At 33.1% G+C, this 26,309-nt stretch overlaps 3 protein-coding genes and 2 long non-coding RNA genes across 15 annotated transcripts; 3 read left to right on the top strand and 2 right to left on the bottom strand.

The window, feature by feature from the left end:
• Positions 1 to 421, bottom strand: LOC132914897 (uncharacterized). Of its 2 annotated transcripts, none has more exons than XR_009659723.1 (2): positions 267 to 421; positions 1 to 68 (listed from the first exon to the last, which is right to left on the bottom strand). It is a non-coding gene; the product is annotated as an uncharacterized LOC132914897 (long non-coding RNA). The 2 variants fall into 2 exon arrangements; XR_009659722.1 differs by having other exon boundaries at positions 324 to 421.
• A 1,480-nt stretch (positions 422 to 1,901) lies between these two features.
• Positions 1,902 to 5,815, top strand: LOC132914889 (protein TAPT1 homolog). Its single transcript, XM_060974386.1, has 8 exons — positions 1,902 to 2,293; positions 2,521 to 2,675; positions 2,869 to 2,966; positions 3,383 to 3,711; positions 4,071 to 4,168; positions 4,319 to 4,534; positions 4,622 to 5,540; positions 5,577 to 5,815. Exons 1-7 carry the CDS (start codon positions 2,149 to 2,151, stop codon positions 4,988 to 4,990), a joined length of 1,410 nt encoding a protein of 469 aa, XP_060830369.1. The 5' UTR covers positions 1,902 to 2,148; the 3' UTR covers positions 4,991 to 5,540; positions 5,577 to 5,815.
• A 1,555-nt stretch (positions 5,816 to 7,370) lies between these two features.
• LOC132914890 (uncharacterized) lies at positions 7,371 to 16,850 on the bottom strand. Of its 10 annotated transcripts, none has more exons than XR_009659714.1 (8): positions 16,611 to 16,850; positions 16,198 to 16,349; positions 12,576 to 12,893; positions 12,362 to 12,483; positions 12,144 to 12,261; positions 8,895 to 9,336; positions 8,635 to 8,741; positions 7,371 to 8,486 (listed from the first exon to the last, which is right to left on the bottom strand). It is a non-coding gene; the product is annotated as an uncharacterized LOC132914890 (long non-coding RNA). The 10 variants fall into 10 exon arrangements; XR_009659713.1 differs by having other exon boundaries at positions 12,362 to 12,493; positions 12,660 to 12,893; positions 16,611 to 16,849; XR_009659715.1 differs by having other exon boundaries at positions 12,660 to 12,893; positions 16,611 to 16,848.
• LOC132914888 (hexamerin-like) lies at positions 9,815 to 14,230 on the top strand. Its single transcript, XM_060974385.1, has 6 exons — positions 9,815 to 10,086; positions 10,330 to 10,663; positions 11,185 to 11,600; positions 12,053 to 12,369; positions 12,687 to 13,042; positions 13,727 to 14,230. The coding sequence occupies exons 1-6, from the start codon at positions 9,865 to 9,867 to the stop codon at positions 14,134 to 14,136; spliced, it is 2,055 nt and encodes a 684-aa protein (XP_060830368.1). The 5' UTR covers positions 9,815 to 9,864; the 3' UTR covers positions 14,137 to 14,230.
• A 3,052-nt stretch (positions 16,851 to 19,902) lies between the features above and the next one.
• On the top strand, positions 19,903 to 23,543 carry LOC132914887 (hexamerin-like). The gene is made up of 7 exons (XM_060974384.1): positions 19,903 to 20,151; positions 20,675 to 21,008; positions 21,244 to 21,490; positions 21,770 to 21,938; positions 22,119 to 22,435; positions 22,557 to 22,909; positions 23,002 to 23,543. The coding sequence occupies exons 1-7, from the start codon at positions 19,933 to 19,935 to the stop codon at positions 23,427 to 23,429; spliced, it is 2,067 nt and encodes a 688-aa protein (XP_060830367.1). The 5' UTR covers positions 19,903 to 19,932; the 3' UTR covers positions 23,430 to 23,543.
• Positions 23,544 to 26,309: the final 2,766 nt, after the last annotated feature.

The following is a 26,309-nucleotide window of genomic DNA, read 5'->3' as shown; positions in this document are numbered from 1 at the left end:
TAATCCACTCTAATGCATCCAAGTTTCCCTCGCAATGGATCAATAATATGCACAAACGAAGACGAAAGCTTTAAAATAAATATATAAAAAGAATAAATTATATAAAAATAAAACAATGATCAAAATCAAATTCCGTTTTGAAAGCTCATTGTACGAACTACGGGCAAATATCATGACCAAAAATACGGGCAAGGAAAAAGAGATGATCAGATAATAGATTAAAATAGATTAGAATGCTAAAAATTATTGAATATGGACGTATATACGTCAATTAAACTAAGTTAAGCGCGAAAGAATGTACGAAGTATTGGAAGAACAGATACCTGACGCGGAGTAACATTAAAAACATCTCATCAGTTCGATTTTCCACATGCAACTGCTGCGTAGCTTGCCCCATCAATTTCAATGGATGAGGCGGGGCGTGAGGGCGTAATTCAACTGTGTACGAATAGGAGTCGTAAGATTCCTGCAAAGGAATTTTCAATAATAAGGTGAACGAATACATTATATCCCAAACAAAAAGATACATAAGAGGTTAAACTGGAACTTAAATATGCGTCTATGCACGTGAAAAGTAAACATACGTGTGATAATATGTCCATTTTGGACGAAGAAAATTTAAGGATTTGAAATGTAATTACCCGCACTAATTACATATTAGTAATTTAATATGTCATATTTAATTTAATTAAACGTAATTGATTAATAAATAGGAAGCATAAAGATGACTATTTTTACGATATTTTATATATGTATAATCTTCATATCTATTACAAGTTCATATAAACAGGGTGTTTGGCTACAGATTTTTCATAATTTAATGCCAAAAATGCCGAAATAAGACGAAAATCAAGAATAAAGAAATTGCGTTTTCGACTTTGCTTTTTAGTTATTGACAATTAAAAATCGGACAAAATATCCCTGACGCCAGCAAATCTATTTACACGAAAGAAAGGCTATAGCCGCCTAAGCAAAGGAGTGCACAGTAATCCTTAATCCGAGCGACATATGGGCGGTAGCTTACTTCGTACAAGTCGTAGAGAAGAAAACTATGATATTCAAAGACGTAAACTTCTCATCACAAAATGTCAAATTAATATTTTATATTATTGTATATGTATGTTTATGCTACATATATAAATTTACTGTACCAATAGTAAATTCTCTTGCATAACAAGAGTAAATTCAGTAATAAAACATGTTATATAAATTTTATATGTTACATATCAACTGTTTCAACTAATTCAGTTAAAGTTGTGAAATTATTATAAATGAGTTTATAACCTACATCCTGTAATTTATCATTTCGTTAATATTTATTTATATTAAGCAGTAATTACTACCTATTAAGTAGTAATTATTTATATTAAGTTATAATTAGTAATAATAGCACATTATGAGTTACATTACAAATTCAAAATTGGCATACAGTAAATGATTAACTTATATTTAAACATTTGAAGGTTATAAGATATTATTTAGCAAACTGATAAACTTAGATTAGATAAATATCTATTTCCTATTTAAAAATTTTAGCTATCAAATTATTTTTATAATGTAATGTATTTTCTAATACGTATCTTTCAATTACAGACTAAACGTGTTACATTCAGTAATTAGTACTTGGGTATAGTAACATATTATATTATATTATATAGTACATAGTATATAACATATTACATATTATATTATAGGAGTAATTTGCACTATCGGATGAATTCTTTATTATGTAATAAAATGAATCAAAACAAAGTAAAATAAATCCAAGATACAAAAATAGTATAAGACAATTTACACTTTAAAAAACGCTTGAGAGTCAATATTGCAAAAAGTTCAACGTAAACATCACTTACACACACAATTATTCATCCATAGGTAGAGATATTATTTTTATGCTAAACGTTCTTATTCGTCCATGTTAGTTCATATTCATAAATATAGAGCGATTTTAATTTATATAATGTTTTGCAAAGAAAATGATAACTTGATCCTTTACATAATCGGTGAATCGAGATTTAGAAGTAAAGAAGTAATTTAAATAATTCGGAATATATCAACAGGAGACGAGAAATTTAAAGTTAAAAACAGTCTTATAGTGAAACGAGAAATTTTGAGGTTAGGAAATAACAAAATAAAAAATACGCAGAAATGAATACCGAAGAAAATTGGCGAAGTTATACTGATAAAACATACCTAAAAATTAAACCTACGAAACAATTGGATAGTCATATTAATAAAATTCAAGATATGAAAGCCCAATTAAACATTGGGGAATATCAACATAGAAAACCAGGTAATTTTGTTTGAACCGTCATCTGTTTGGTAAATTGTTTATTAACATGAAATTATAAATTTTTCGTAATAATGTACAAAGTGTTATAAAATGAGGGATCTAAGACTTTAAAAGCTTATGGTGCTCACTAATAAGAATAAAAATGTTTAAGAAATATAGGTTTTAAAAGCAATCTTTTCTTTTTTTGTAAATTTTTGTATTGTAAATGTTTTTCATTGTCATTACAGGTGTGTCTCTTACACAATTTCTACGAACAGAATTAACAAGAGGCTATCAGTTAGAGAATGATGAGGAAAGTTTCTCTGCAAGAAGAGAAAAACTTTATTCATTTATGAAAATTCCAAAAGAAGTTGAAAAATTTATGGCCTATGGATTTTTACAAGTATGTACATATGAAATGTTTTTTTATAAGTATTAAATAAGTTTAATATGCAGTTTGTAAAAGTAATCTAATTATTTTTTATAGTATTTCACATAATCTTAATGCTTACCTCAATTTAAGATTAATGTTCTTCTATGTCATATATGTGTGTGTGTTAAAGATAAGTATATAATAGAACAATTTTCTGTTGCAGTGTGCGGATTCTTTTCTATTTGTTTATACATTTTTACCACTAAGATTCATGATGGCACTATGGACAATGGTTACAAGACCCCTATGGCATTGTCTTGGGTAAATTTATATTTATATTGGTTAACATGTTCAAGATTGACAATGTCATATATATGCAATAGAATATCTAAACAAAAACATTGTCATATATACATCTAAGGAAGATATTAATATCCACAGATATCAGGAAAATAAAGTCATATGAAAGTGTGTAGAAAAGCAAAATTGATATTGATTGAAAGTTAAAGTAATATACAAGGTGATTCAGCTAAATGGGATCACCTAAATATCTGCCTTATTTATTATGCTCATATAGCCTGGGTCAATTGCTAAGTATCACTTTTTATAGATTTATACAAATAATGAATCATAAAAGGGACAAAAGCTATTCATAAATACTCCCAAATATTCATTCATACCGCATTAAAATTTGATTACACGTATTCTATTCTATATAAAATAAATTTATGGTCTAGAAAGAAGAGGAATTTAAGAGTTGGAGAACGATACCTAAGACCAGCAGAAATGTGTGACCTTTTAAAAGGAATCGTGGTGATCAGCTGTTGGGCAGCTACATGGAAGGTTGACACTTCGATGATGTACCATTTGGTGAAAAGTCAGTCTGTGATAAAACTCTACATATTTTATAATATGTTGGAAGTCGGTGATAAATTATTCAGTGCTTTTGGGCAAGATATAATAGATGCTCTTTTCTGGACAGCTACAGAGCCTAGATCAAAGTCACAAGCAAGATCTCAACATCTGGGCATCCTACCTCATCTATTGTTTGCTTTTACCTATGTTTGTATCCTTTCTATAAACATTGGGTGTAGGAGAGAATTTTGTACTACATTTAATATTACTTTGGAAGATTTATTAGAATCTATGAGAAGATACTAGAGATACTAGTTTTCTATATTTTAATGGATGTTTAAATGAAATCACTATTGCAACTACAGTATTGGAAATATTAATTGTATTAATCAAATTTTTTAAGACCTTTTAATCTTAAAAATATCAAAATAATAATTACAATTCATATCAAACTTTCTGGTGCATTATTATCACTAAAAATTGAAAATATTTCAGTTATATTATGTGAAGTGCATTATATTGAGATATAAATGATTTTAATATTTTCCTATGCAATATTTACTTTCATAGTATTACACAGTATTTTGGTACTTTTCCAAGCCACGACTTTGAATGTTGCTATAAATAGTAGCAACAAAGCTCTGCTCACTATAATGATGTCTAATAATGTAAGTCATTACTAATATGTTACTCCTTATAGAGCATTTTTAAAAGAATTGAATAAAAAAAGTTATTTGTATAAAAATAATAAGAAAGATCAAGAAACACACATTCTACAGTGGAACATAATAATGCTATTGCGTGAACTTCTATTTCAGTTTGTAGAATTGAAAGGTTCTGTGTTTAAGAAATTTGACAAGAACAATCTCTTTCAACTATCTTGTGCAGACGTAAGGGAACGTTTTCATTTAATGATGCTCCTTCTTGCTGTAAATCTTCAAACAATGAAGGAATATGCATGGAAAGCTGAACGACTCGCGGTGCTTCTTCCAGATTGTATAATGTTGCTCTCTGCTGAAGTTCTTGTAGATTGGGTAAATAGATTATCATAGTTTTCAGAGATAACTATCAGAGAGAGACTTGTCTTTTTAAGGCATTTATCGAATTACTTTCTACAATAGGTTAAACACGCCTTTATAACCCGTTTCAATGAAATTCATTCAACAGTATACAGAGATTATACTATTAAAGTAGCCTATGATATGGCTCAAACTCGGCAAGAGAGCGCCTTTTCTGATCCATCCGATGTAGTAGCCCGTAGGATGGGTTTTATTCCTCTTCCTCTAGGAGTTGCAATAGGAAGAGTTCTTTGTACGACTATTACACCACCTGTTCAACCAGCCAATATAATTTTATTGCTTCTAGCCTACTTTATTCTGGTAACATTCAAGATCTTAAATAGCTTGATAATTCTTGGCAAAGCGTGTGATATAATCTTGTCACATTCCAAAAAGTCGGACAATAAAGTGACGTATAATTGTATGGAATAATATTTGAATATGAGTAAATCAAAGAATTTAGAACAAAATTGTAATTATGTTTTTATAACATTTTGTTCCTCTTCTTACCTGGGGCCGGTAATTGATATTTATTGGACTATAAATTCAATTAAGGACTCGAGTGTTTTACAGAAAAAGATTTGGATATTATTATGTATATAAAAGATGTAGAAAGAAATAGTTCACATTTATACTTATATGAAATATTTATATTTATTAAACCAGTGGTATTTTTTAATATATTAAATATACATTAGACGTACTTTTTTCATTAAGTAACGTATTATGAATATTCTATTGGTTTTGCTCCACAGACAGAACCTTTAGCTAAGTTTTTACCTGTGCATCTCCGTTTAAATTTCTTCTTCATTTTATATAATGCAGAGGATAATTTATTTTCTTCGTGCTTTGGAAATGTGATATTGTACACTGGTATGTTGTTGCGTTGTTTATCTCTAGTCATAGGTGACCGCAAAATGTATAGATAGTTACTAGGACCCAAGAATGTTCTGAGTGTGGTAACTTTCTAAAAGTTTTAAAAGTAACTTTTAAAAGTAACAATTCTACTTTCTAAAAGTAACATTCATAGAAATTAATTGATTTCAATTTTAACGTATTTTAGAAAATTTATTTTAGAAAAATTTCCTGGGTTATCATTGTAATATTTTGAAATACATGTTCTTTTATGTAATTTGAAATATTTTATGTTTAATGTTACATTTTATATAATCAATTTGTATAAAAAAGAGCAACACAATCAATTCTGACTTCATTGTGATTTTCAATGTAAAATTAATAAACATAAATAAGAAAATATTTGTATGTAACTTATTTATTGATATATTTATAATAAGTAATAACAATAATTTTAAGCAAGTTTATATAAATTTAATTATTTACTATAACAAAATATGATATTAATCCACCATTATTTATCATCATTTAAAAGTATACTTAAAGTAGATTTAATGACGATTCACTTTTGTAAATAGGGCATAAGAACTATAACTTACTCTACCATACAACTCAAATTCTTTTAAACGATCCTGTATCTCTGTCACCCATGATAACAGGCTCTTTTCAAAACTTTCATGCCTATATAGGCATTGTATATTATTTTTTAATCTTTCAATAATCATTTTAAGTATTATGGCCATATTAGCATACTCAGAGGATGCTAGAATTATATCTTTCTCTGAAAGTGGAAGGTGCATTTCTCACAAGTATTTATTACCCGTCTTCAAAATATTAGGTGATTTGATATCTAAAATAAGTAATATTTTATATAAAATATCTTGTAATTTTAATGTATAAAATTGTAACTTAGTTTCGAATTAGAAACTATATAGTTCTTGAGGTGAAAGTTTTTGATACTGAAATAAATTCAAGAAAATATTCCATCTATTTATAGATTAAGGTTTATATAATGAAACTTATTTCAAATATAGTTTAATTTTATAAGAGATAGAAAATAATTTAATTTAAATTAATTTCAAATAATTTTGTTCCTATATTCTTATTTGGAAAATATTCAACACTTAGTTTTGAAGCAGTATTTAATAAAAAAACATAAAAATCTATATATTTAATCACTATATAATAGTAGTAGTAGTAATAGTAGTAATAATGAATCATACTATATTAATTTTGTATTATATGCTCTGTATTATGATTTATTACCTTACCTTTACGAAATTAATATGTTCATATATAAATCTTACTATTTTCGAATTTTAAAGAAATATATTTATGTATTCAAAATGACTAATAAAATAAATAGATAATATTTTTGCTGTAAACAAACTGAATTTAGTTACGCATTAAATAAAAGTGTGATATTTATAAACATTAAATTTTCACATTTATTATAACAAAATTGATATAACAAAATCTAACGTTTCACATATTACAATTTAATATACAATTTATAAATGGCGGTTGGTATTATAAGTTTGCATTATAACATAACTGTAGAATTGTTGCTTTAGTTACCGACTTGAAGTAAAAGTATGTATGTATGTATAATTTCATTACTTATCAGTGTAGCAGATAAAGTGTACGAAATTTTCCCTTGAATCGAATGTTCAAGGCATTGACCTTATGCACCATATTTATCAATGAAATTTATAACGAAATTATACACCTATGTGTATTTTATTTATTCTACGAAAGTATTTTTATTTTAACGAAAGTATGTCCAAAAGAATGGAATAATGAAATTAAAGAATTAACTAATAATCTTTTAGATAATTATTAAGAAAAATGTTTATTTCTATCTTCTTCTTATTTCTTACTAGAAGTAGTATAATATTTAATATTTTTGAAAAAATAATAAAACGTTGTCTAATTAATATTTTCTGTAAATATGATAATATTCATAATATTATTTATTCGCACTATCCATGATTTAATATTAACAAAATAAATCAACGAAAAGCATCAAATTAAGTATAATTTTCGTTAATGTATTTTGTTAATATTAAAACATGAATAATAAATATAAGATAATATTATAAATAATAATTAAAATATAAATAATGTTATTGTAGTATAAGTCTCACAGAAAAATATTCTCATTTTATCTTCCCTCTTCTTTTATTTATTACACAATCTTATTTTGCCATTTACAAGATTATGTACGTATAAATGTTTGACTTCTGATAAATCCTATTTCAACATTATTCTTAACCCAAACAATATTATAACATTTTTATCATATGGCCACCGTATTAATTAATAAGCTTTCCAAAATAGTATAATTCTATTTCGTTTACAGAAAAAAAAAAAAATTACGCGACAAATATAGTTATTTTTTTTTTTCTTTTTTACATTCAACATACCGTTCCGTAAAAGTCTGAGAAATCCATGCCATTAACTTTAGTGTTTTTCCATATGCCTGTTATTCTCACATTAATCTATTGAAACAATAACACTTTTCGTGCTCGTATTTTGCCTTTGATCCACGTCACGCTCTGCAATTAAGAGACAAATGTTATTTACTTGTTCACTGACCCGTGAATTACATATTCGTCTGCGACATTGAATATTATTGAGATAAAAGAACCGACAGAAAAGTGAGAAACAGATACGCCAATCCGTTTTAATTACTTTGCACGTTATTAATATATATATTTTGTTCCTATAGTTAATAGAAGTAATTTAACAAATTTCTATGGATTTGTGTCATTGCATCCTTTTTATCGCTTACATCGTCTTACGTTCGTTCGTGTAAGGAAATTTGTCAATACTCGACGTACTTTTACTTGATATCTTAAGCTACATATATAATATACATTTGATTGATACATTTGATCAGATTAAAAATTCATACTTAAATTTAAGAAATGACAGAGATATATTCTGTGTATAAAAATAATTCAGTATGAAAGCCAGCATGGAGAATAATTTAAAAGATTGCGGATCGATATAAGAATTACTAAATTAAGTAAGACGCTCTAATAACCGTAATATCGTTTCATTGATGTAGCTGCAAATAACGAAAGAAAGAAACAATTATTTATTTATTAAACATCGCGAATTATATAATATACGTTCGAATGATTTCATTACAAATTTAGACTTCAATTTCAAAGCGTTTATTGTTCTACGAAGAGAGGATATAATGTTAAACATACATGGAGGAACATACCGAGCCTGGTTAGCATATTTACTCGCTTCCAGATCATAGAAGAATTTTCCATTCAAATAACTCTCTTTGCGTTAGCTAACGTAGTGGGGCAGTCTGGAAAATTCACAACAGAGTGACTGAAAGGTTCTACGATTTAGGAACAGAAAGTAGAACACAAATGATTAATAATTGTTTCCATTAACAATGCTTAATAGAAAAGGAGACAGGAATACATAACGAATAATAATAAGAAATAAATGTATTTACCTTGACGCTAATAATAAACACTATAATGAGGCTCTCAAAAGTGCTTTTAGATTATTAAACGATTATCAGAATTACATAAAATACTGGGATATAGTTCTAGCTTGGCCAAGACGATGTTCGTTGAATCAACGCGTATAGTAGTTAGAATATTCGAAACGTCCATCGAGCATTCAATGTGCTCATTCAGAAGCGTTCTCCGGAGGGTTCTTGCGTTTTTTAAAATGCGTGGAAAATAATTAAGTCCTCCAACGAGACACGCTTACCAGGAGAGTCTTGAAGTCGCGAGTATTTTAATTACTACGCGTGAAGATGATATTCACCGTCTAGGTGAACATTAAAATTTGGTAGATTAACCAAAGGACCTCTAAATATTAATTTCCTATTGGTTTAAACATCGTGATCGGTACGATGACTTCAGGCCGCCAGAGGGTTAAATCCGCCACTAGAAACAAGTAGCAAAATACGTAACATAAATAATGCATCGTGTAAATACGTAATAATAATCAATAATAATGAATTCCAAAGAAAATTAACAAAAATATTTGTAACGTATTGGTAGAAGCTTAAAACGTGAAGAATTTGACGATCCGTGCGTCTGAAGCCGATTATAAAATTTTTCCCAGAAATAAAATACGAATAGTTGACGGTATCCTACCAAGAATCGAAATATTTCAAGTAGACGTAAATCGATCGCTGTATGATTGCACGTGGTAGTTTCGAACGTATCGAAATCGTATTCGCGCACAATCCTATGTCAAATCTTTTCCTTTTGACGGATGTGCCTGTTAATAATCAACCGTACGAATATACAGGGATACTGATGACACACGGTATCTCCGTGAGCACGATGTGGGTCAGAGGTTCAGCGTGATTATTGTATTCCGAATAAGTATAAAAGCACGCGGTGGATCGTTAACCGGTACACAACGACCAACTGAATCCAGGGTGCGGCCAAATTTTCATCGCGGGGATGTTCAAGTTGACTTTGTTAGCGGCACTAGTCGCTATTTGCGTAGCGCAGAGCGCATCGTTCTCCGGAAGTCGCACTGCCGACATGGACTTCCTCCATAAGCAGAAGAAGATCTTCGATCTGTTGCTCTACGTTAGACAGGCAGACCTAAGCGATGCTGAATGGTATGACATAGGAAGGAACTACAACATGGAGACAAACGTGGACATGTACAAAGACAAGGTGATTCTTCATGTTACCGGTTTCATGACCATAGCTATAATTATTCGATGAATTATACCTGTTACCATTTCATCGAATCGACCCCGAACGTTTAACCATTATAATTTAACAACATTCGATTAAAGTAACAATCGATCATGATGCATTAATTTCTACTACGATGCATGTATTGTAGGAATAATTGTTGTTACGATATATTCTAATTTTTGAACATTATATATGTCTTGCATCTACTTGTTTCAGAATGTCGTACAAAAGTTCTTTTGGTGGTACAAGCAAGGAATGTTCCTTGTCCGTGATGCCATCTTCACACCATTCAACACCGAGCACGTGTACGAAATGAAAATGTTGTTCGAGTTGTTCTACAACGCCAAGGACTTCCAAACGTTCTACAAAACTGCTTGTTGGGCCCGACTTCGCATGAACAGCGGCATGTTCACTATGGCGTTCTCCGTTGCCGTATTCTACAGAAGCGACTGTAAATACATGAGATTGCCAGCGATCTATGAGATCTACCCTAACTATTTCTTCGATTCGAGCGTGATGCAGGAAGCACAATACTTGAAGATGTCTCGAGGTAGCTATACCTTTCTATTTTACAGTATAGTTATAGAGTAAACGTAAGAAGTTACATACTACTAGTTAGATGTAGAGTAGGTAGTTAGAGTAGTCGAGTTTAGTTAGATTCGCATAACTCGAGGTGAACTCGGCGCGCAGGGGGCTCGTGATGTCATGCTTATGAGTGGTTCTAGGGCCCCTTTCGCCAAGTACGGCCACCGTGGAGGTTTTAGCCGGTACGAATCCGGCACTACCTGGCGCCCTCTCCCCGGAGGGCGCGGGGCGTCTATGAAGGTTTCCTCCACGAAAAAAAAAAAGGTAGTTAGAGTAGTTGAAAATAGTAATCTGAGATTGAATTTCAAATAATTCGTCTAATACGCGAGTGGCAATCTATTTTTCGAAAACATACGCAGACCCTGTTTTCTTCTAAAGGAAATATAGAAAAGGGAACAAGGGACATAAAGATTCTAATAGCGAAAAGTCTTGGAAAAGTCCCCATCCGACGATTTTAAATAAAGAAAGTCAACCTTCTTCTTTCAGGAACTGGTGCCGGAATGGGCAACGTCGAAACTTACGTAGTGACCGCCAACTACTCGAGCAATTACATGATGCCATACATGGACGACGAATATAAACTCGACTACTTCATGGAGGATATCGGAATGAACGCGTATTACTACTACATCCGACAGATATTCCCCTTCTGGATGTCCAGCAGCAAATACAACATGCCTAAAGAGATACGTGGACAATTTTATTATTTCATCCACCAGCAATTATTGGCCAGGTACTTCCTTGAACGAATGTCGAACGATCTTGGTAAGATAGAGGACTTCGACTGGAGCAAGTCGATCTACCCTGGATACTTCTCAACGATGATGTACCCCAATGGCATACCTTTCCCACAAAGAGACAGATACTCGGCTCTACCCTATTATAAATACAAATATCTTAAGGTGAGTGTTATCGCAATAATAACGAGCTCAAATAGTTTGCTTCTTTACGACTAAGTTAATTACAAGGTAGTACTACTTAAAACCTCGGGGGGCCCGGTCTGTTGCCACAGCGGTTCCCGGGCACCCCTCGGTCGCAATAGGGACGGTCATTGTGGAGGTTTTAGTCGGCGGGTGTCCGTGCGGATTTCCTCCACGAAAAAAAAAGTACTACTTAAAACCTGACAACCTTCAATTTAAACTGAAAAAATTTCAATAATATAATTCACAAAGACCGTCGATAAAAGCCAAATTATTTACCGTGCAAGAATTATTAGCAGGAGCACAATATGCTCAACAACAACAATAACAAAGAAGAAAATTCAAAGTATACGTTGAATCTCCCGAAAATAACAATCGTGATGTCCGATATGAAGAGTAAAATGAAAATTCAAAGTGCACGTTCGATTCTTTAGGAAATCAACGCTCTGGAGTTGCGTATAATGGACGCCATCGACTCTGGCTATCTGATAGACAAATATGGAAAGAAGGTAGACATCTACACACCGGAAGGTCTGAACATGCTCGGCAACGTGATAGAAGGGAATGTAGACTCCTGCAACACCAGATTCTACGGCATGTACGACGCACTTGCACGTGACATCCTTGGCTTCAACTTCGACTTCTACAACAAGAACAAGGTGATCCCCAGCGCTCTCCAAAGCTACTGTACCAGCATGAGAGATCCGGCATTCTATATGCTTTACAAAAATATTATGACTTACTTCTTCAGGTATGTTGGCTGTTTAGAAGATGTTAGAAAGATGTGCGAACGACACCAGATCGTTATTAACGTATTTGTATCGTTACAAGCAGAAGTCTCGACGAAGAGCTAAATTTTGTTATCCTGCAACAAACTTTCTTTCATAAGATTCAGCTTAAAAAACGTCTTATTAGATAATTATAATTAATCTCAACTACTATTCTTTGTTATATTACCATAATAATTGTTTTCCAGTCAGATAAAGTGGACGAGTCTCTTTACAATAATTTGAAAAGTTTGATGTATTTTCTACTTCTTACTAATTGTTACACGTTATGTTCACGCAGATACAAGAGATTCCTGCCCCAGTACTCTCAGAGCGAATTGCAAGTGCCAGGTGTGAAATTCGAGTCCGTGAATATCGACAAACTGTACACGTACTTCGACACCTGCGACACTCTGATCAGTAACGCAGTATCAGTGGAGAGCTTCAAGAGTGGAATGTACCTTCGTCTGAAGGCACGACGCGCTTGTCTCAACTACCAGCCGTTCACCTACAAAATCAACATCAATGCCGACAAAGAAATGAAGGGAATGCTGAGAATCTTCCTTGGGCCAGCCTTCGACGAGGTGCAACAGGATATCATCTACTTACAGAAGTACTATTACTACTTCGTGGAAATGGACAGATTCGCCGTGAACCGTTAGTATCTTATTTATTTTTCTTTATTATTCTCCATACGAATAATATGCTATTTAATGCTAATCTTACCAGGTCCGGTCAAATTTCAAAATTTATTTAAAGTTGTACCATTCATCGTTACTTCTTTTCTTCGTCTAACTTCATGTAAACTCTTATATTATCTGGTTAATCATTTTTTCAATTTTCGTTAATATAAGAACTTGCAGGAAGTTGGATGAACAAAAGAAATAAAAACGAATGTACAATTTAAAATTACATTTTGAAACCGGTCATACGACCGAGCTTGGTAATGTTAGTGTTAACCGGTTAGCTGTTGCGACCTCTTTGGAAAGCGTGAACCAAAAACGTATCGCAAAAAGTAAGCGATGACGAGTATACTCGTCCAATACAGAGTCTTCGTGGCTGTTACAATATAGAATTAAGTTGTAACGAAATGACTGTCTTTTAATTTTATTACTGGTAGGACTCGTCCTAACACAAAATATTGTAATTTCTTCATGACGAGTATACTCGTCAAAAGCAGCTAACTTGATCAATCAAGCTTAAAGAACCTCTTTAGTCCTTGATCGATGCGATAAAACAGCTCGCGATGAAGCAAGCTGTTTTCGACCTTAATTATTATTATTATTATTATTAGAAGATTAAAGATCGATATTCAATCGAGCCTTCTGTTTACTCTCACAGTCCATTCTGGAAGCAACAGCATCGAACGTCGCAGCTCGGAATCCCTCATCACTGCACCTGGCATGATGTCAAGTGACATATACTACGACAAACTGAACAAGGCAATCAGTGGAAGCGAGCCGTTCACGTACTCCGAAAGGGTGTTCGGTTTCCCAGAACGCCTCACTCTGCCACGTGGTAAACCAGAAGGTTTGAAGTACAAGATGTTCTTCTTCCTGAGCTCATTCGAAGAAAGCAGCATGAACTCGTACGAAATGCCTCTGTTCGGAAAGATGACGTTCGACAACGTGCCATTCGGATTCCCATTGGACAGACCCATGTTCGCATGGAACTACACCATTCCTAACATGTTCTTCAAGGACGTGTACATTTACAATCGCCCGTACGAGAAGGAAAGGATGAATTACTGAACCGATGAGATTTTTATAAACAGTGTTTTCCCTTTATCGATTGTTAACGATTTTGCAAAAGATTCTTCGAATAAAGAATTCTGAATGAAACGAACTTCTTTGTTATGTTACTGTTTACGTATTGGCCTTCTATTATACACGTTGTATCAACAGCTTTCTTCATAAGATCATTTCAAAATTAATCAAATAATTTTTTAGCGTTATGTCTTCTAACTTTATCGGTCTCCTCGTACGTTATATATTTATGTGCTCGTTTCTCGTATTAACGTGATCGTTAGCGATATCCTCAAGTAGTTGCAAGCAGATTTGAACATTCATCGAATGAATTCGAAACCTCCAGCAGACTCGAAGCTAAACGCGACATATTCGAACCCTCCACGGATACTTGGAGATAAAGAAGGTATTCTTAACACTTTACCGACTGCTAGTAATTCAACAGCATACGCACGTCCGACCGGCATCTCAGGCGCAGATTCTCCCTGGTGCCGACTCTGTTTCGTTTTAGACACTCCAACACCATTCTTTTTGTTCATCGCGAATGGTATGTTTTTTAAATTGATATAAAACTGTCGGAGCTTACAAAGCAACGCAACTGACGCAACTGAGCAAGGTACCTTAGTACTAAATAACGAATTACTGTTCAAATAATGAGAAAGATTGTCGGTAACAAAAAGCCGATTAATAAGCTATCGATCGGTAAGCGTCGATGACAAAAATCCGATTAACCGGCTATCGGTCGGTAAAGCATTAAGTAGAATTGAAACACTGGCCGAACAACTTTGAGACTTTACGAGTATCTATAAATCTTCCATTCGCTCAAAGTTATTTCTCTCGGCTATCGTTCTTAAATAGCTACAAGTACGACAATCGTTCAAATAAGATTTACAGCAATCTCGTTTACCATCTACGATTCTCTATAATTTTCCTTTTGTTGGAAGAATTCAATTCCAACGACGAAACGACTGTACTCCCTCGTTGACGACGTTTTATCAATTTTCTGGAGAATGGAAGTTGTCGAAGCGAGAGTAAAGTCACCCTTGCGTTCGTGTTACGGTGCTCAAATTTTCATTCTAAGTTGTTCTAGGGATGTAAGTACGTGTTCCAAAAGAAGAACTCTTTGCCTGTACATTATTGTTGTTAAAATAAAGAGAAATATGCATTGCGTTACGGATGTTAGCGTTTGCTAATTTTTTCCTAAATTAATTACGATATTGAGACGATATTTTGGAAAAATGTCTAGAACAGCTAAAACGATTGAACACGTTGAGGAACATCTTCTAATGTAAAATATGTAAAATACGTTCATTTTCAAGGAATAAAGGGCAGGTCAAAAGTGCAACCTCTCGCGGTTGCTTCCGAGATCTTTTGAAATAAATCATTATTTGCTTTGGAACAACGTAGAACAAACGTGAAACAACTTGGAACAACGATAGAAAATATAAGATTTATACGAATTATAGTCGAAGATCGAATATCTGGTAAGTACAATGAACCAACTATCGCATACGTTTTATTAGTAGCATTCCAGCTCCATGAATCTTGGATTGGTCTCGATGAGAATATTCGAACACCTACACAGAACATTTGCATTAAAGGGGACTTTTTGAAATTTCGTTAGCCCTGCAATGAGCCACAACTATCGTGATTAGATGTAACAATAAAATTTGAAACCAATTCGTAAATAAACGTAAAAGTTACGAGACATTTATCAAAAACACCTGGAGGAAAATTAGCATACAACATGAATAATAGTTTGAAACATACAACTGATGCCTCGCTGAATATCCTGGCTTATTGATATAAAATTAATAATTTACCATTCAAATACTATATGGATATCTTCGCAAAAAGTATGCTCCCAATAAATATCTCGTAACTTTTACGTACATCTTCAGATGCCTTTCAAGTTTTATCAATATAATCACGTAGTCGCCTCTCGTGATATAGTGCTAATGAGCTTTAAGTTTAATGTTTCTGGATAATATACGTATACACATAAAGTTTGTAGTTTATATGTATGTGTGTGTGCTCGAGCACTTTCGTGAGCCACTGTATACGTACTTTGATCAGCCAATAAGTTCACGAATCGCATCTTCGCACTTTTTTTCTCTCCAACATCCGCATCGTGCTCGTCGCGTCTGCTATCATTTTCAATCTTCTGTCTCCAAGTACAGACAGAGAACGCACTTTCAACGCACTTTCATCACCTCTTCCTACGAATACACATAACTTTAACAGTTTACCAATCTATTAGATTGTCCCAAAAGTTTCCTTCGTTTTTTGAGAAAATAACAGATGCACAACATTTCTTGTTTCATATTATTTTATTGAATTATGTACGATCCATTTTATTCTGTTGCCACAAAATAAAATCAAAGAATGTTGTGTGTCTATTGTTTTCTTATAAAAGGAAAGAAACTATTGGAACGGCCTGATATTTAAGAAATTTCACAGCACCCAAACTTAAGAACCACCGGTTTAAACATTCGTTTTTACATCCTGATTGATACTTTTCCAACCTACTTATCCTTTAAGAATAAGTCGGTCTCGAGACTCGAGTTTTACTCTTATTTCACCGCTGGCGCAAAGTCAACAATTATAATGTTCACTCTGCAAACAACAAACTGAAACTGCTCTAGATCTACTACTAACTCAACGTAGTACATAAAACGAATGATGCAATATTTTTCAACATTGCAAATTATTATTTTTATACTTCCGATTGCAAGGAATACGCATTTCGAGCAGCTATAGAAGATTCCCTTTGTTTCATTTATTTCTCGTACCTTCGCTATCCCTGTCATTAAGAGGCCCGCACGTTGTACATATGAGCACGCCGAAAACTACAAAATTCTTAATACTTTGAAGGCGAAAAAAGCAACACTCTAAATTTCCGCGTATTTTTGGAATTATCCAAAAGATTCAAAAGGTTGCTCAGAATGTTCGTTCTGATTTACACTTCGATTCAATGTACATTTACTGAAATACAAAGCTGACACTTTGTTCCATCTTTTGCAACCTTCCAGATTTCTTAGCGAAAAACTTTTCAATGTGATTTTTCATGTCGGAGAAATTTCTTCAAAATTGGAACCAACTTTCCCACAAGCGTTTAACGAGTGTGATATTTTATTAAAAGTCAATGAGCATGTTTAAAGATACTTCTAGTAACGTTTCTCAGTGCAATATGCTTGAGGACAATTTGCAAAATTTATTATTTTATTAAATTCCTTAAAAATCAAAACGAACTTTCCGAGCGACCAATATTCTATTATATTATATAACATTTTATCTATAGCATTCATTGCTTTTTTTACTAATTTATTCAACAGTAGTTAACGTTCTTATAGGATGGCGCATCAAGTATGTAAGACGCGAATTCGCATCTCCTGTAGACAAAATATTAGGATTCATAACTTGTTACGACGAGACACGAGTTATCGCATTTTTGCTACTTTAAAATCTATAGATCCATAAATTATATACGATATTCATTAATAAATAGATAACTACATATACAAAATCCACGCGAAACTACTTCTCTTAGATTTTGGTAGCTATAGCTTTGGTAGCTAGCACATAGCTATTGCAGCATATTGCCAGTTTAATTCATTTAATTAATTAATTAAATTAATTAACATTGTGAATAGTTATTATCGCACAATTGGTCGAATAGAGTTCCATTTAATAAAATATCCATGGTCTTCGAAACTCGTAAAAAAATGACCTCGAAGAAAAATTCTTCTCACCGTTACACGTGTCCCTTGAAATAGCGTGAACTTCGTTTCGAGAACCTTTTTCATGCAACAAAATAAATAAGATACTCGTCACTTCAATGTCATTTAGCTGGACCATATTCTATAACAATGTCTCGCTCATAGTCTTACACTATATCTTAAACATACTTCAGATGCAACTTAACATATAAGAAGTTCGTTCACATTCGACACACAGAAAGTTCATTCGCTTCTACGATTTTTAACACCGCCGTGGTATCGGTTCTCACTCTATCATTCGCCAAGCCACTCGCAAACCGATCTAAGACAGCTAATTAACGGGTAATTTAAGTTTATAATCTGTCGATTGCGTAGAAAAGGTAGCAAATGCTGTTTGTAATTACATACAAATTATATATATAAACTTGTCGTTAATTTACAGACTATTATAAAGGTAATGAGAGCAATAGTGATACAAAAAAATGTATAAATATTATATGCATATGTACTAGAAATATATAAAAGAAAAGCCAAAAGTGCAAAATATGTGATAGGTATATTATAAGAAAGGATTTCTCTGACATCACCGTGTCATAGGTCACTAAACTCGATTATGATATAACGTAATAAGAAGCTATTTTAAATATTATGCAAAAACGTGATAACTTGCAAATGCTCTTCAAAATGATCTCAGACAGCCTCCTTTTTTAATGGTTTTTTTTTATCGAACAGTGTTTACTTTTATACTACACTAGCGCTTGTACTTTCCTTTCAATTTCTTCATTTAACGAAACGTTCCAATATTAGGCTATTTGGAAGCAAATTGATCTTTATTTCCTATTGTTGCCTGAAATGATCAAATATCTGTGTAATGGATCTATATTTTCAAATATTTTTATCTATTATTTTCTATCGAAACAATTATTCTTCTTGTTTATTTGTCATCATATTTTAATCAAAAATGTCTAGAGCCCACTAGAAGAATTAAAAATTCTTAAATCAGAATTCTCGTTAATTGCAAATTGTGTAATTAAAATCGAATCGTTATCATGCAAAAAATGATTCGGAACGTTTGTCGGGTGATTAGGTGGACGTAGTGTTTGCAGAAACGAGCAGAAAATATTTTATTAACGTAGGTCTTCGAATCAATCTCGACGGCGATAATATATGATAAAAATGGTTGTTTATTTCAACTCGAGACTGATTTTTATGTAATCGTGTTCTTTCCAGAAAGAATAGTTTCTTTATTTTTAATCCATGCATTCGAAATTGCAAAATTATTAGCTTCATGCATATGAAGTTTGAAATTCTTCAGGTTTCAGTTTGGCAGGACAATATTTATCCATGTATTTGTCATGTCTCATATCACCGTAGTTAATTTTATTAGGAAACTTGATAGTATATCCTTAATAGAATCGAAGAACATCTAGATACTTAAATATGAGCATATTTGAACGCATAATCCGTCTGTAGCATAGTCCACTGTAACCATTAGTGAAGGATCTAGTGTCGAATACTTTAATACGATTAAAGTATTTACACTAGATCCTTCCTCCTACAGTGGCAGACAAAGGAAAGTTTGCAAGCTAAGAAGTATGAAAAAACAGCATAATTTTATAAAATGGACTTACGTTTAATAAGAGCAACGAATAAACGTATAAATAATATGTAGCGCCGAATAGACGGCTGTTATAAACATGGGAAGCAATTTTTAATAGAAATTTTTAGCAGAAAAGTTACTGAAATTCATAGTCTATCCATTCTTTCATCCGCCACTGCATCAACTAAAAATTAACTATAGCTATTTAACAAATTTCAAATTCACAACGAATCGTAGTTCTTCGTTGAATTGCGAAACTCTACCGATATACCGATCGAATTAGCCAAATTGCATCCTTTATCTTTATCAGCAATTGCGACACGAAACCGAACGCGTGATAAGTCGTTTACTTTCACCACCCTCGCGACCTTACCCTAAATCGACCCCGATACAGATTATAGATTTGTTTATCGAAGTCCAAGCATTTTGAGTCCGGTATATAAACTCATCACCGAACCGGTCTCCTCCAACCGCGGTTCAACGATGAAGCCCGCTTTAGTCATTTTCGCCAGTTTCTGCCTGCTGGCCCAGGCAGTGCACCAACTGCCCAACCAGGTCGCTGACAGTACTTATCTGACCAAGCAGAAGAACATCTACGAACTGTTTTGGCACGTCGACCAACCCACTGTATACCATCCTGAACTCTACCAGAAGGCTCGCACCTTCAACATCGCGGAGAATGTCGTCCAATACAAGGACCAGGTAGGATATACAGCTGACTCATAAATAGACTGCAGATTTTTATACAAACTTATACCCTTACGAATAGGACTCAAGAAATAGAGATTCGTCTTGCATGTTAAAAATTACAATATTCTGATGCAGATGAGTTATGTATCTTTGTATCTCTAAATTTTGTACAACAGTTTATGTTCATATACCTTGTACATTTACAAATTTCATTAGTAACGAGTAGACTGTGAACCAAATAAATATGCTTGTAAATGCATATTGTTTTACAGCATCTCGAATAATTTTTGTAGAGTTGAACGCATTTCTTTTTCTCATATATTGAAACGCAAATCTCTTTAAAGGAAAGAAACTGTTTCTTTCTGTCTCCAAGAACTCTTTTCGTATAAGAGTATTATTAAGTGAACGCAGCAAAAGGAGAAAATAGAGTGTTATATTCGGTATTTAACTCGCAAATATTAAAATCTGCGGTCTATTAATTGGAAGAATCATCTTCTCGCTGCTAACGATTAACGTATAATTGATAATATAATAGGAAGCAGTGACGGAGTTCATTCAGCTCCTGAAACATGGAATGCTACCACGTGGACAAGTGTTCACCGTGATGAACCCCGAGATGCGCCACCAAGCTGTGACGCTTTTCCGTGTTCTGTACAGTGCCAAAACCTTCGACGTGTTCTATAACACCGCTGTCTGGGCTAGATTCTACGTAAACGAGCTAATGTACACGTACGCTTTAAGCGTGGCTGTGATCCATCGACACGACACCAAATTGATCAAGTTGCCACCATTGTACGAAGTGCTTCCACACTTCTTCTTCAACGACGATGTCATGCAAAGATCTTACGATATCGCAATGGGCAGCACAGGTTGGCTATGTCAATAATCTTTTCTTCTTTTTTAATGCCGCTCCGTTCTTTCGGTTGTTCTCGACCCAAGCATATTCTTTTAACGTTAAAAGATAGCTCAAGTCTGAGCTGAATATGAAAAAATTGTTATTAGTATGTATGATTTTTGAATTTTGGATCTTACGTTAAACATGCTCTTCAAATATTAGAAACATGTTTTGTTTGCCATGCAACGTTTTTGTTTGAACTTGAACAGTTGACGAAAAGAAAACCGTGGGTAATGTCGACCAATACGTACTTTTGGCCAACTACAGCGGATGGTATTTGACGAGACACAATGTACCCGAACAGAAATTGAACTATTTTACCGAAGACGTTGGCCTGAATAACTACTACTTCATGGTCAACCACAATTTCCCACCTTTCATGTCTTCCGAGATGCTTCACGGCACAAAAAGCCGTGGTGAATATTATTTCTTCATCCACCAGCAATTGTTGGCCAGGTATGTTAAGAATTGCTCAATTATGTGTTCAATTTACTTCAAATAAAAACACGAGTCTTGACACTTTCCTATGACATGAATGATATAGTGATTTGTCTAAATTTTGGAAAAACAATTTCTTTTGCAAGATATAATTCCATTCGTATAAAAATGTAACAGAATAATTTATTTGTAAGAAGACGTTCCATTCATGCAAATGTAAATTTACTTTATAGAAATTTAAAATAATACTAATTAACGTCGCTTCTAATGGCTGCTATTTAAAATTCATATTTTCAGATACTACCTCGAGAGACTCTGTAACGACATGGGTGAAATTAGTTACGTGAGCGTAAACCACCCCATAGTAACTGGATACTATCCCACCATGCAATTCCGCAATGGGCTTCCGTTCCCACAGAGAGAAACCGGTGCTGTTGTGCCTCTTCACATGCAAAAATACGTCCAAGTAAGTTTTATATTCATTCGATAATAATCGCCGATTGAGAAGAAGGTGATTCCGAGAAGGTGAAAAAGATATATTTTTCAAAAATATAAAGTAAAAGTTTTTCGTACGACCCATCGTTTTCGATCAAATTAAATCAAAACCAAATGTGAAAATTCCATTCTACGTGCACGCTATTTACAGATGCTTCAGGACTTGCACACTAGGATCTCAACGGCCATCGATCTCGGTTTCGTCTTGGACACCAATGGTAACCGTGTCAATATCTACGAAAAAAATGGATTGAACATTCTTGGTAACATCGTCCAAGGTAACGTTGACAGCATCAACATACAATTTTACGGACAGTTGGACTTGCTCGCAAGAAAAATCTTTGGATTTGGTCATGAATCGGACGTCAAACACCAAGTGGTACCATCTGCTCTCGAAGTTTGGTCCACCAGTTTGAGAGACCCCGTGTTTTACAGCATCTACAAGACTATCCTCAATTATTACCACAGGTTCGTTTTACCTCGTTTAATTTCCTTGTTACATTTGTCATGTATCATTGTTACTCTTTTAAATCTCTCTCCAAGAGGTCTCAAGAATAGAGGAGCTAATAAATAAAGATTCTTCTTCCAGATACAAAGAAAATGTTCCCAGTTACACTGTAGATGAATTGAGCTTCTCTGGTGTGACCATTCAATCAGTAACTGTAGACAAACTCGTCACTTACTTCGATCACTTTGAGTCCTTGCTCAGCAACGGAGTGTCCGTTCGTGGCTACAAAGAAGCCAAGAACACTTTGATCCAGGCTCGTCAATACCGTCTGAATCACAAGCCATTCACCTATCATATTACCGTCAACTGCGACAAAGCCACCACGGGTATAGTTCGCATTTTCCTTGGCCCAAAATACGATGAATTTGGTCATGAAATTGACTTGGTTCACAGCTACATGAATTTCATGCAGGTGGATGAATTCATGGTTGACCGTACGTATATATATATATTATTCTTATTATTCATCAATTCATATTAATGTTCACGTTCAACGCTAATGTTTGTTCGATTATTCGCGTTACAGTGAAGTCTGGAGTCAATAAAATCGACAGAAGCAGCCACGAATCCATCTTCGTTGTTCCTGACGAGACTGCCAGCCACATTCTCTACAAAAAGCTCGTAAATAGCATCGACGATGGCACAACTTTCAAGTACTCTGAACAGCCTTATGGCTTCCCTGAAAGACTCCTTCTGCCAAAAGGTAAAAAGGGCGGTATGCCCTATAACCTCTTCGTCATCGTTTCGCCGGTCGACCAGTCAGTCACCGTCCAAGTAAATTCTCCCATATGGGGTCACATGACCGACGATGGTCGTTCTATGGGCTTCCCTCTAGACAGGCCTGTCACTTCTCTACTCTTCAATGTTCCTAACGTGCATCTCACGGAAGTTCTGGTTCATCATGGAACTGAGCAGGAACTGAACACTGTCGATGAAACAAAACTTTCCATGTAGTTTTTCTAAGTTATTTCCTAAATGTTAATTCTTTAGTAACTCCTTAATAATTTTCCTAAAGAGGAAACGACAAAGAGATGTAGAAAGAGACGAAATAAAATAATGTAAAAATTATTGGCTGGATGTTTGACTATTTTATTATCCTATATTGCGATGTATAAGCAGCGCTAGTCTTATCTATGAAGAATAAATATTGATATAGATACATATTGATAGATCAACAATAGTTGATTAGCTTAGTCTGCTGATTTTGCTTCTTGTAATTACATCGTCAATTTTTAAAACTGATTATCCGTTTGAAACGTCTAATGTGTCCGCCTGTTTCTTCGACTTTTACTTGATTTTTTGCACAGCTGCATTTGCGTCTGATGAATAATATTTAACGTAAAAGTTGAAGGAATGATATTTCAATCTTTTCGTCTTCGAACTTAGCTCTTTATACACTCACTAAAATAACTAAACGTGGTCAAAAAAGATCACATTTTTTATGACTTGAACTAGAATATTCTAGCGAATATAAGCGTTTATTACGTATATTTAAACTTCTCTTCTTCAATTTTTAATAATTAAACTTTGCATAATACGATATTTAATAATTATCATTGATCGATATCATTCAAAGGTAAGTCATACAATTATATCGTTAAACTAATGTTTCGTTTAGAGACGGAAACCAACTTATCCTATAAAAGCCTTAATGAAACAGAAAAGAAATTGTCACAACGATTAATTTAAATGGAGTAAATATTCTAAACCTACGTACGTTATATCAATCGAAAGAAGGCATAATTAGAACCACTATAAACCTAAACAAACCTAACCTATAAATAAACAAACCTAACGATACCAAGACATACATATGTACTTATAACCACACAACGATCATATCAAAGGCATAATGCCCTTAAAATTAACAGAAAATAAAAATCAATTTCGAAAGTTGATCTTATTCAGTTGAAACATTGCATTAAGTGTAACAAAGATAAGACATAGAGACATTAACAAAATTGTCGAGATATTAAACAGCAATTAAAAGACCAGACTATTGACCAAACTAATTATCGAACTATCAAACGTCCGTTCACAACAACAGCTGTGCAGACAAGAAAACTTCATTTCCGGCATAAATCATATCCAATTATCGTCGAGACAATATTATCTTCGTGAATTATTATTAACGAACTATCTAGACTAATAAGAGAGGAAAGTGAGAGCAAGTGTTCCATACGAATCATACGATAATGCTAATCAAACAACGATAACGTATTTTTATATATTCGTGTAATTAAACGCGATTACGTGAAAGTACTTATTGCATGCTAAAAGTTCAATGTAGATAAAACTCATCCTGTATATACAAATTTTTTTACATACGCATCTCTCTTAATTACTTACGTATATTTTCAACTTGCATTAATAGAAATGCGTACCGATACGTGCGCGCATGCGCAACTGCTTTCTAGTTATATCGAAGTTCAAGAACGCTTTTTTAAATTTCTGTATTATTTCGTGTTCTTCATACCAATTTCTCTGTTTTTATTAGTACTCTGTACGATATAATACATCATTTTTCGATTACTAAATTAACTAGATGAAAATCATTACTAGAAAGCCGATTTTTATACGAATTCATATCTATGAAAATATATGTATTTAAAAAAGCAGAACTCCGGTAGAAAAATGTTTTATCCACCAATTATTCTAGGAAACACTATACTTTAGATACTTTATACATTTTTTCATATTATGTGCATTCTGTGCAATTTTGCACTTTCAGAATTCCTATAAATGTATAAAAATCCATAGACCAGTTGTCATAAATTTATCATTAATTTTTATAAATTTTAAAGTGGATATTATAACAAGCTAATCGCTATCATCGTAAACTGAGAGGCAAAGTTTGTTCCGATAAGGAAAATAGTGTAAAATTAGATTTGTTTTCATTTTGAATTTTTTGTAATTTATCACAGAACATCAATAAGCAAATATTTCTATCTGGTTAAGTCTATAAAGACAGACAGAAAAGATATAATTTCTTAGTTGTTTGAACTTTGAAATAATAAGTATTGGAAATATGTGCATTAAATATTTCTTGAAAAAAACTTATTATAAATTTTGATTCTCAATGTATATGTATATAATGTAAAATTAATTTATATGTATTGAAAACATAATTAACAACTATTCCTGTTGAAAATGACAACGTGAGTTCGCGCTCGCCATCCATATGCAGATGCGCTAGTTACAATAAATAGTAACTAGAAGATAATTCTAGATACAATCGATAGATTTAATCGATAGGTTTAAGATGTTCTTTTGTTTTTATCCCTAGTCCATGTAAGAAAGTGCAATAAAGGTTTTTCGGCTCAGAACGGAGTGATAGATTTGCATCAATTGAATAAAAATTGCATGAATTTCTTTTAGCAAAACGAAATATCCGCATCGCACGTCTCATTGTCAAAGTGTGAAACAGATTTATGCCTGCACCGATATCTGGATATTTACTTTTTCATTTTCTTGCATTTAAATATACAACATATTGATAAAAGAAAAGTTGCCATAGGTAAGGCGCCGGAAATACAGTGACTGATATTTTCTAACCGAACATTCATACAAACAACAAAATTTTTGATTAACCTCGAATAATTAAAACAACAATGCAGCTAAAGTAAAAGTATTTGTTCTTCGCTATCGATTTTTGTCATACTATTCTGTGACATAATATTGAATTGTAGTAAACATAATAATCTCTACCTTACTCCGTATCGAGAAATTCTCAATTATGCTTATATTGTATAATAATATACTTCCTGTTACACAGGTAATAAATCAATTGAAAATTTGTCTCTCAATTAATCAATCCACACCAACGATATCGCA

The sequence above is a fragment of the Bombus pascuorum genome, chromosome 15 (assembly GCF_905332965.1).
Source record: "Bombus pascuorum chromosome 15, iyBomPasc1.1, whole genome shotgun sequence".
Taxonomy (NCBI): domain Eukaryota; kingdom Metazoa; phylum Arthropoda; class Insecta; order Hymenoptera; family Apidae; genus Bombus; species Bombus pascuorum.
The sequence above is the reverse complement of the archived record's forward strand: the minus strand, read 5'-3'. Positions and strand labels throughout refer to the sequence as shown.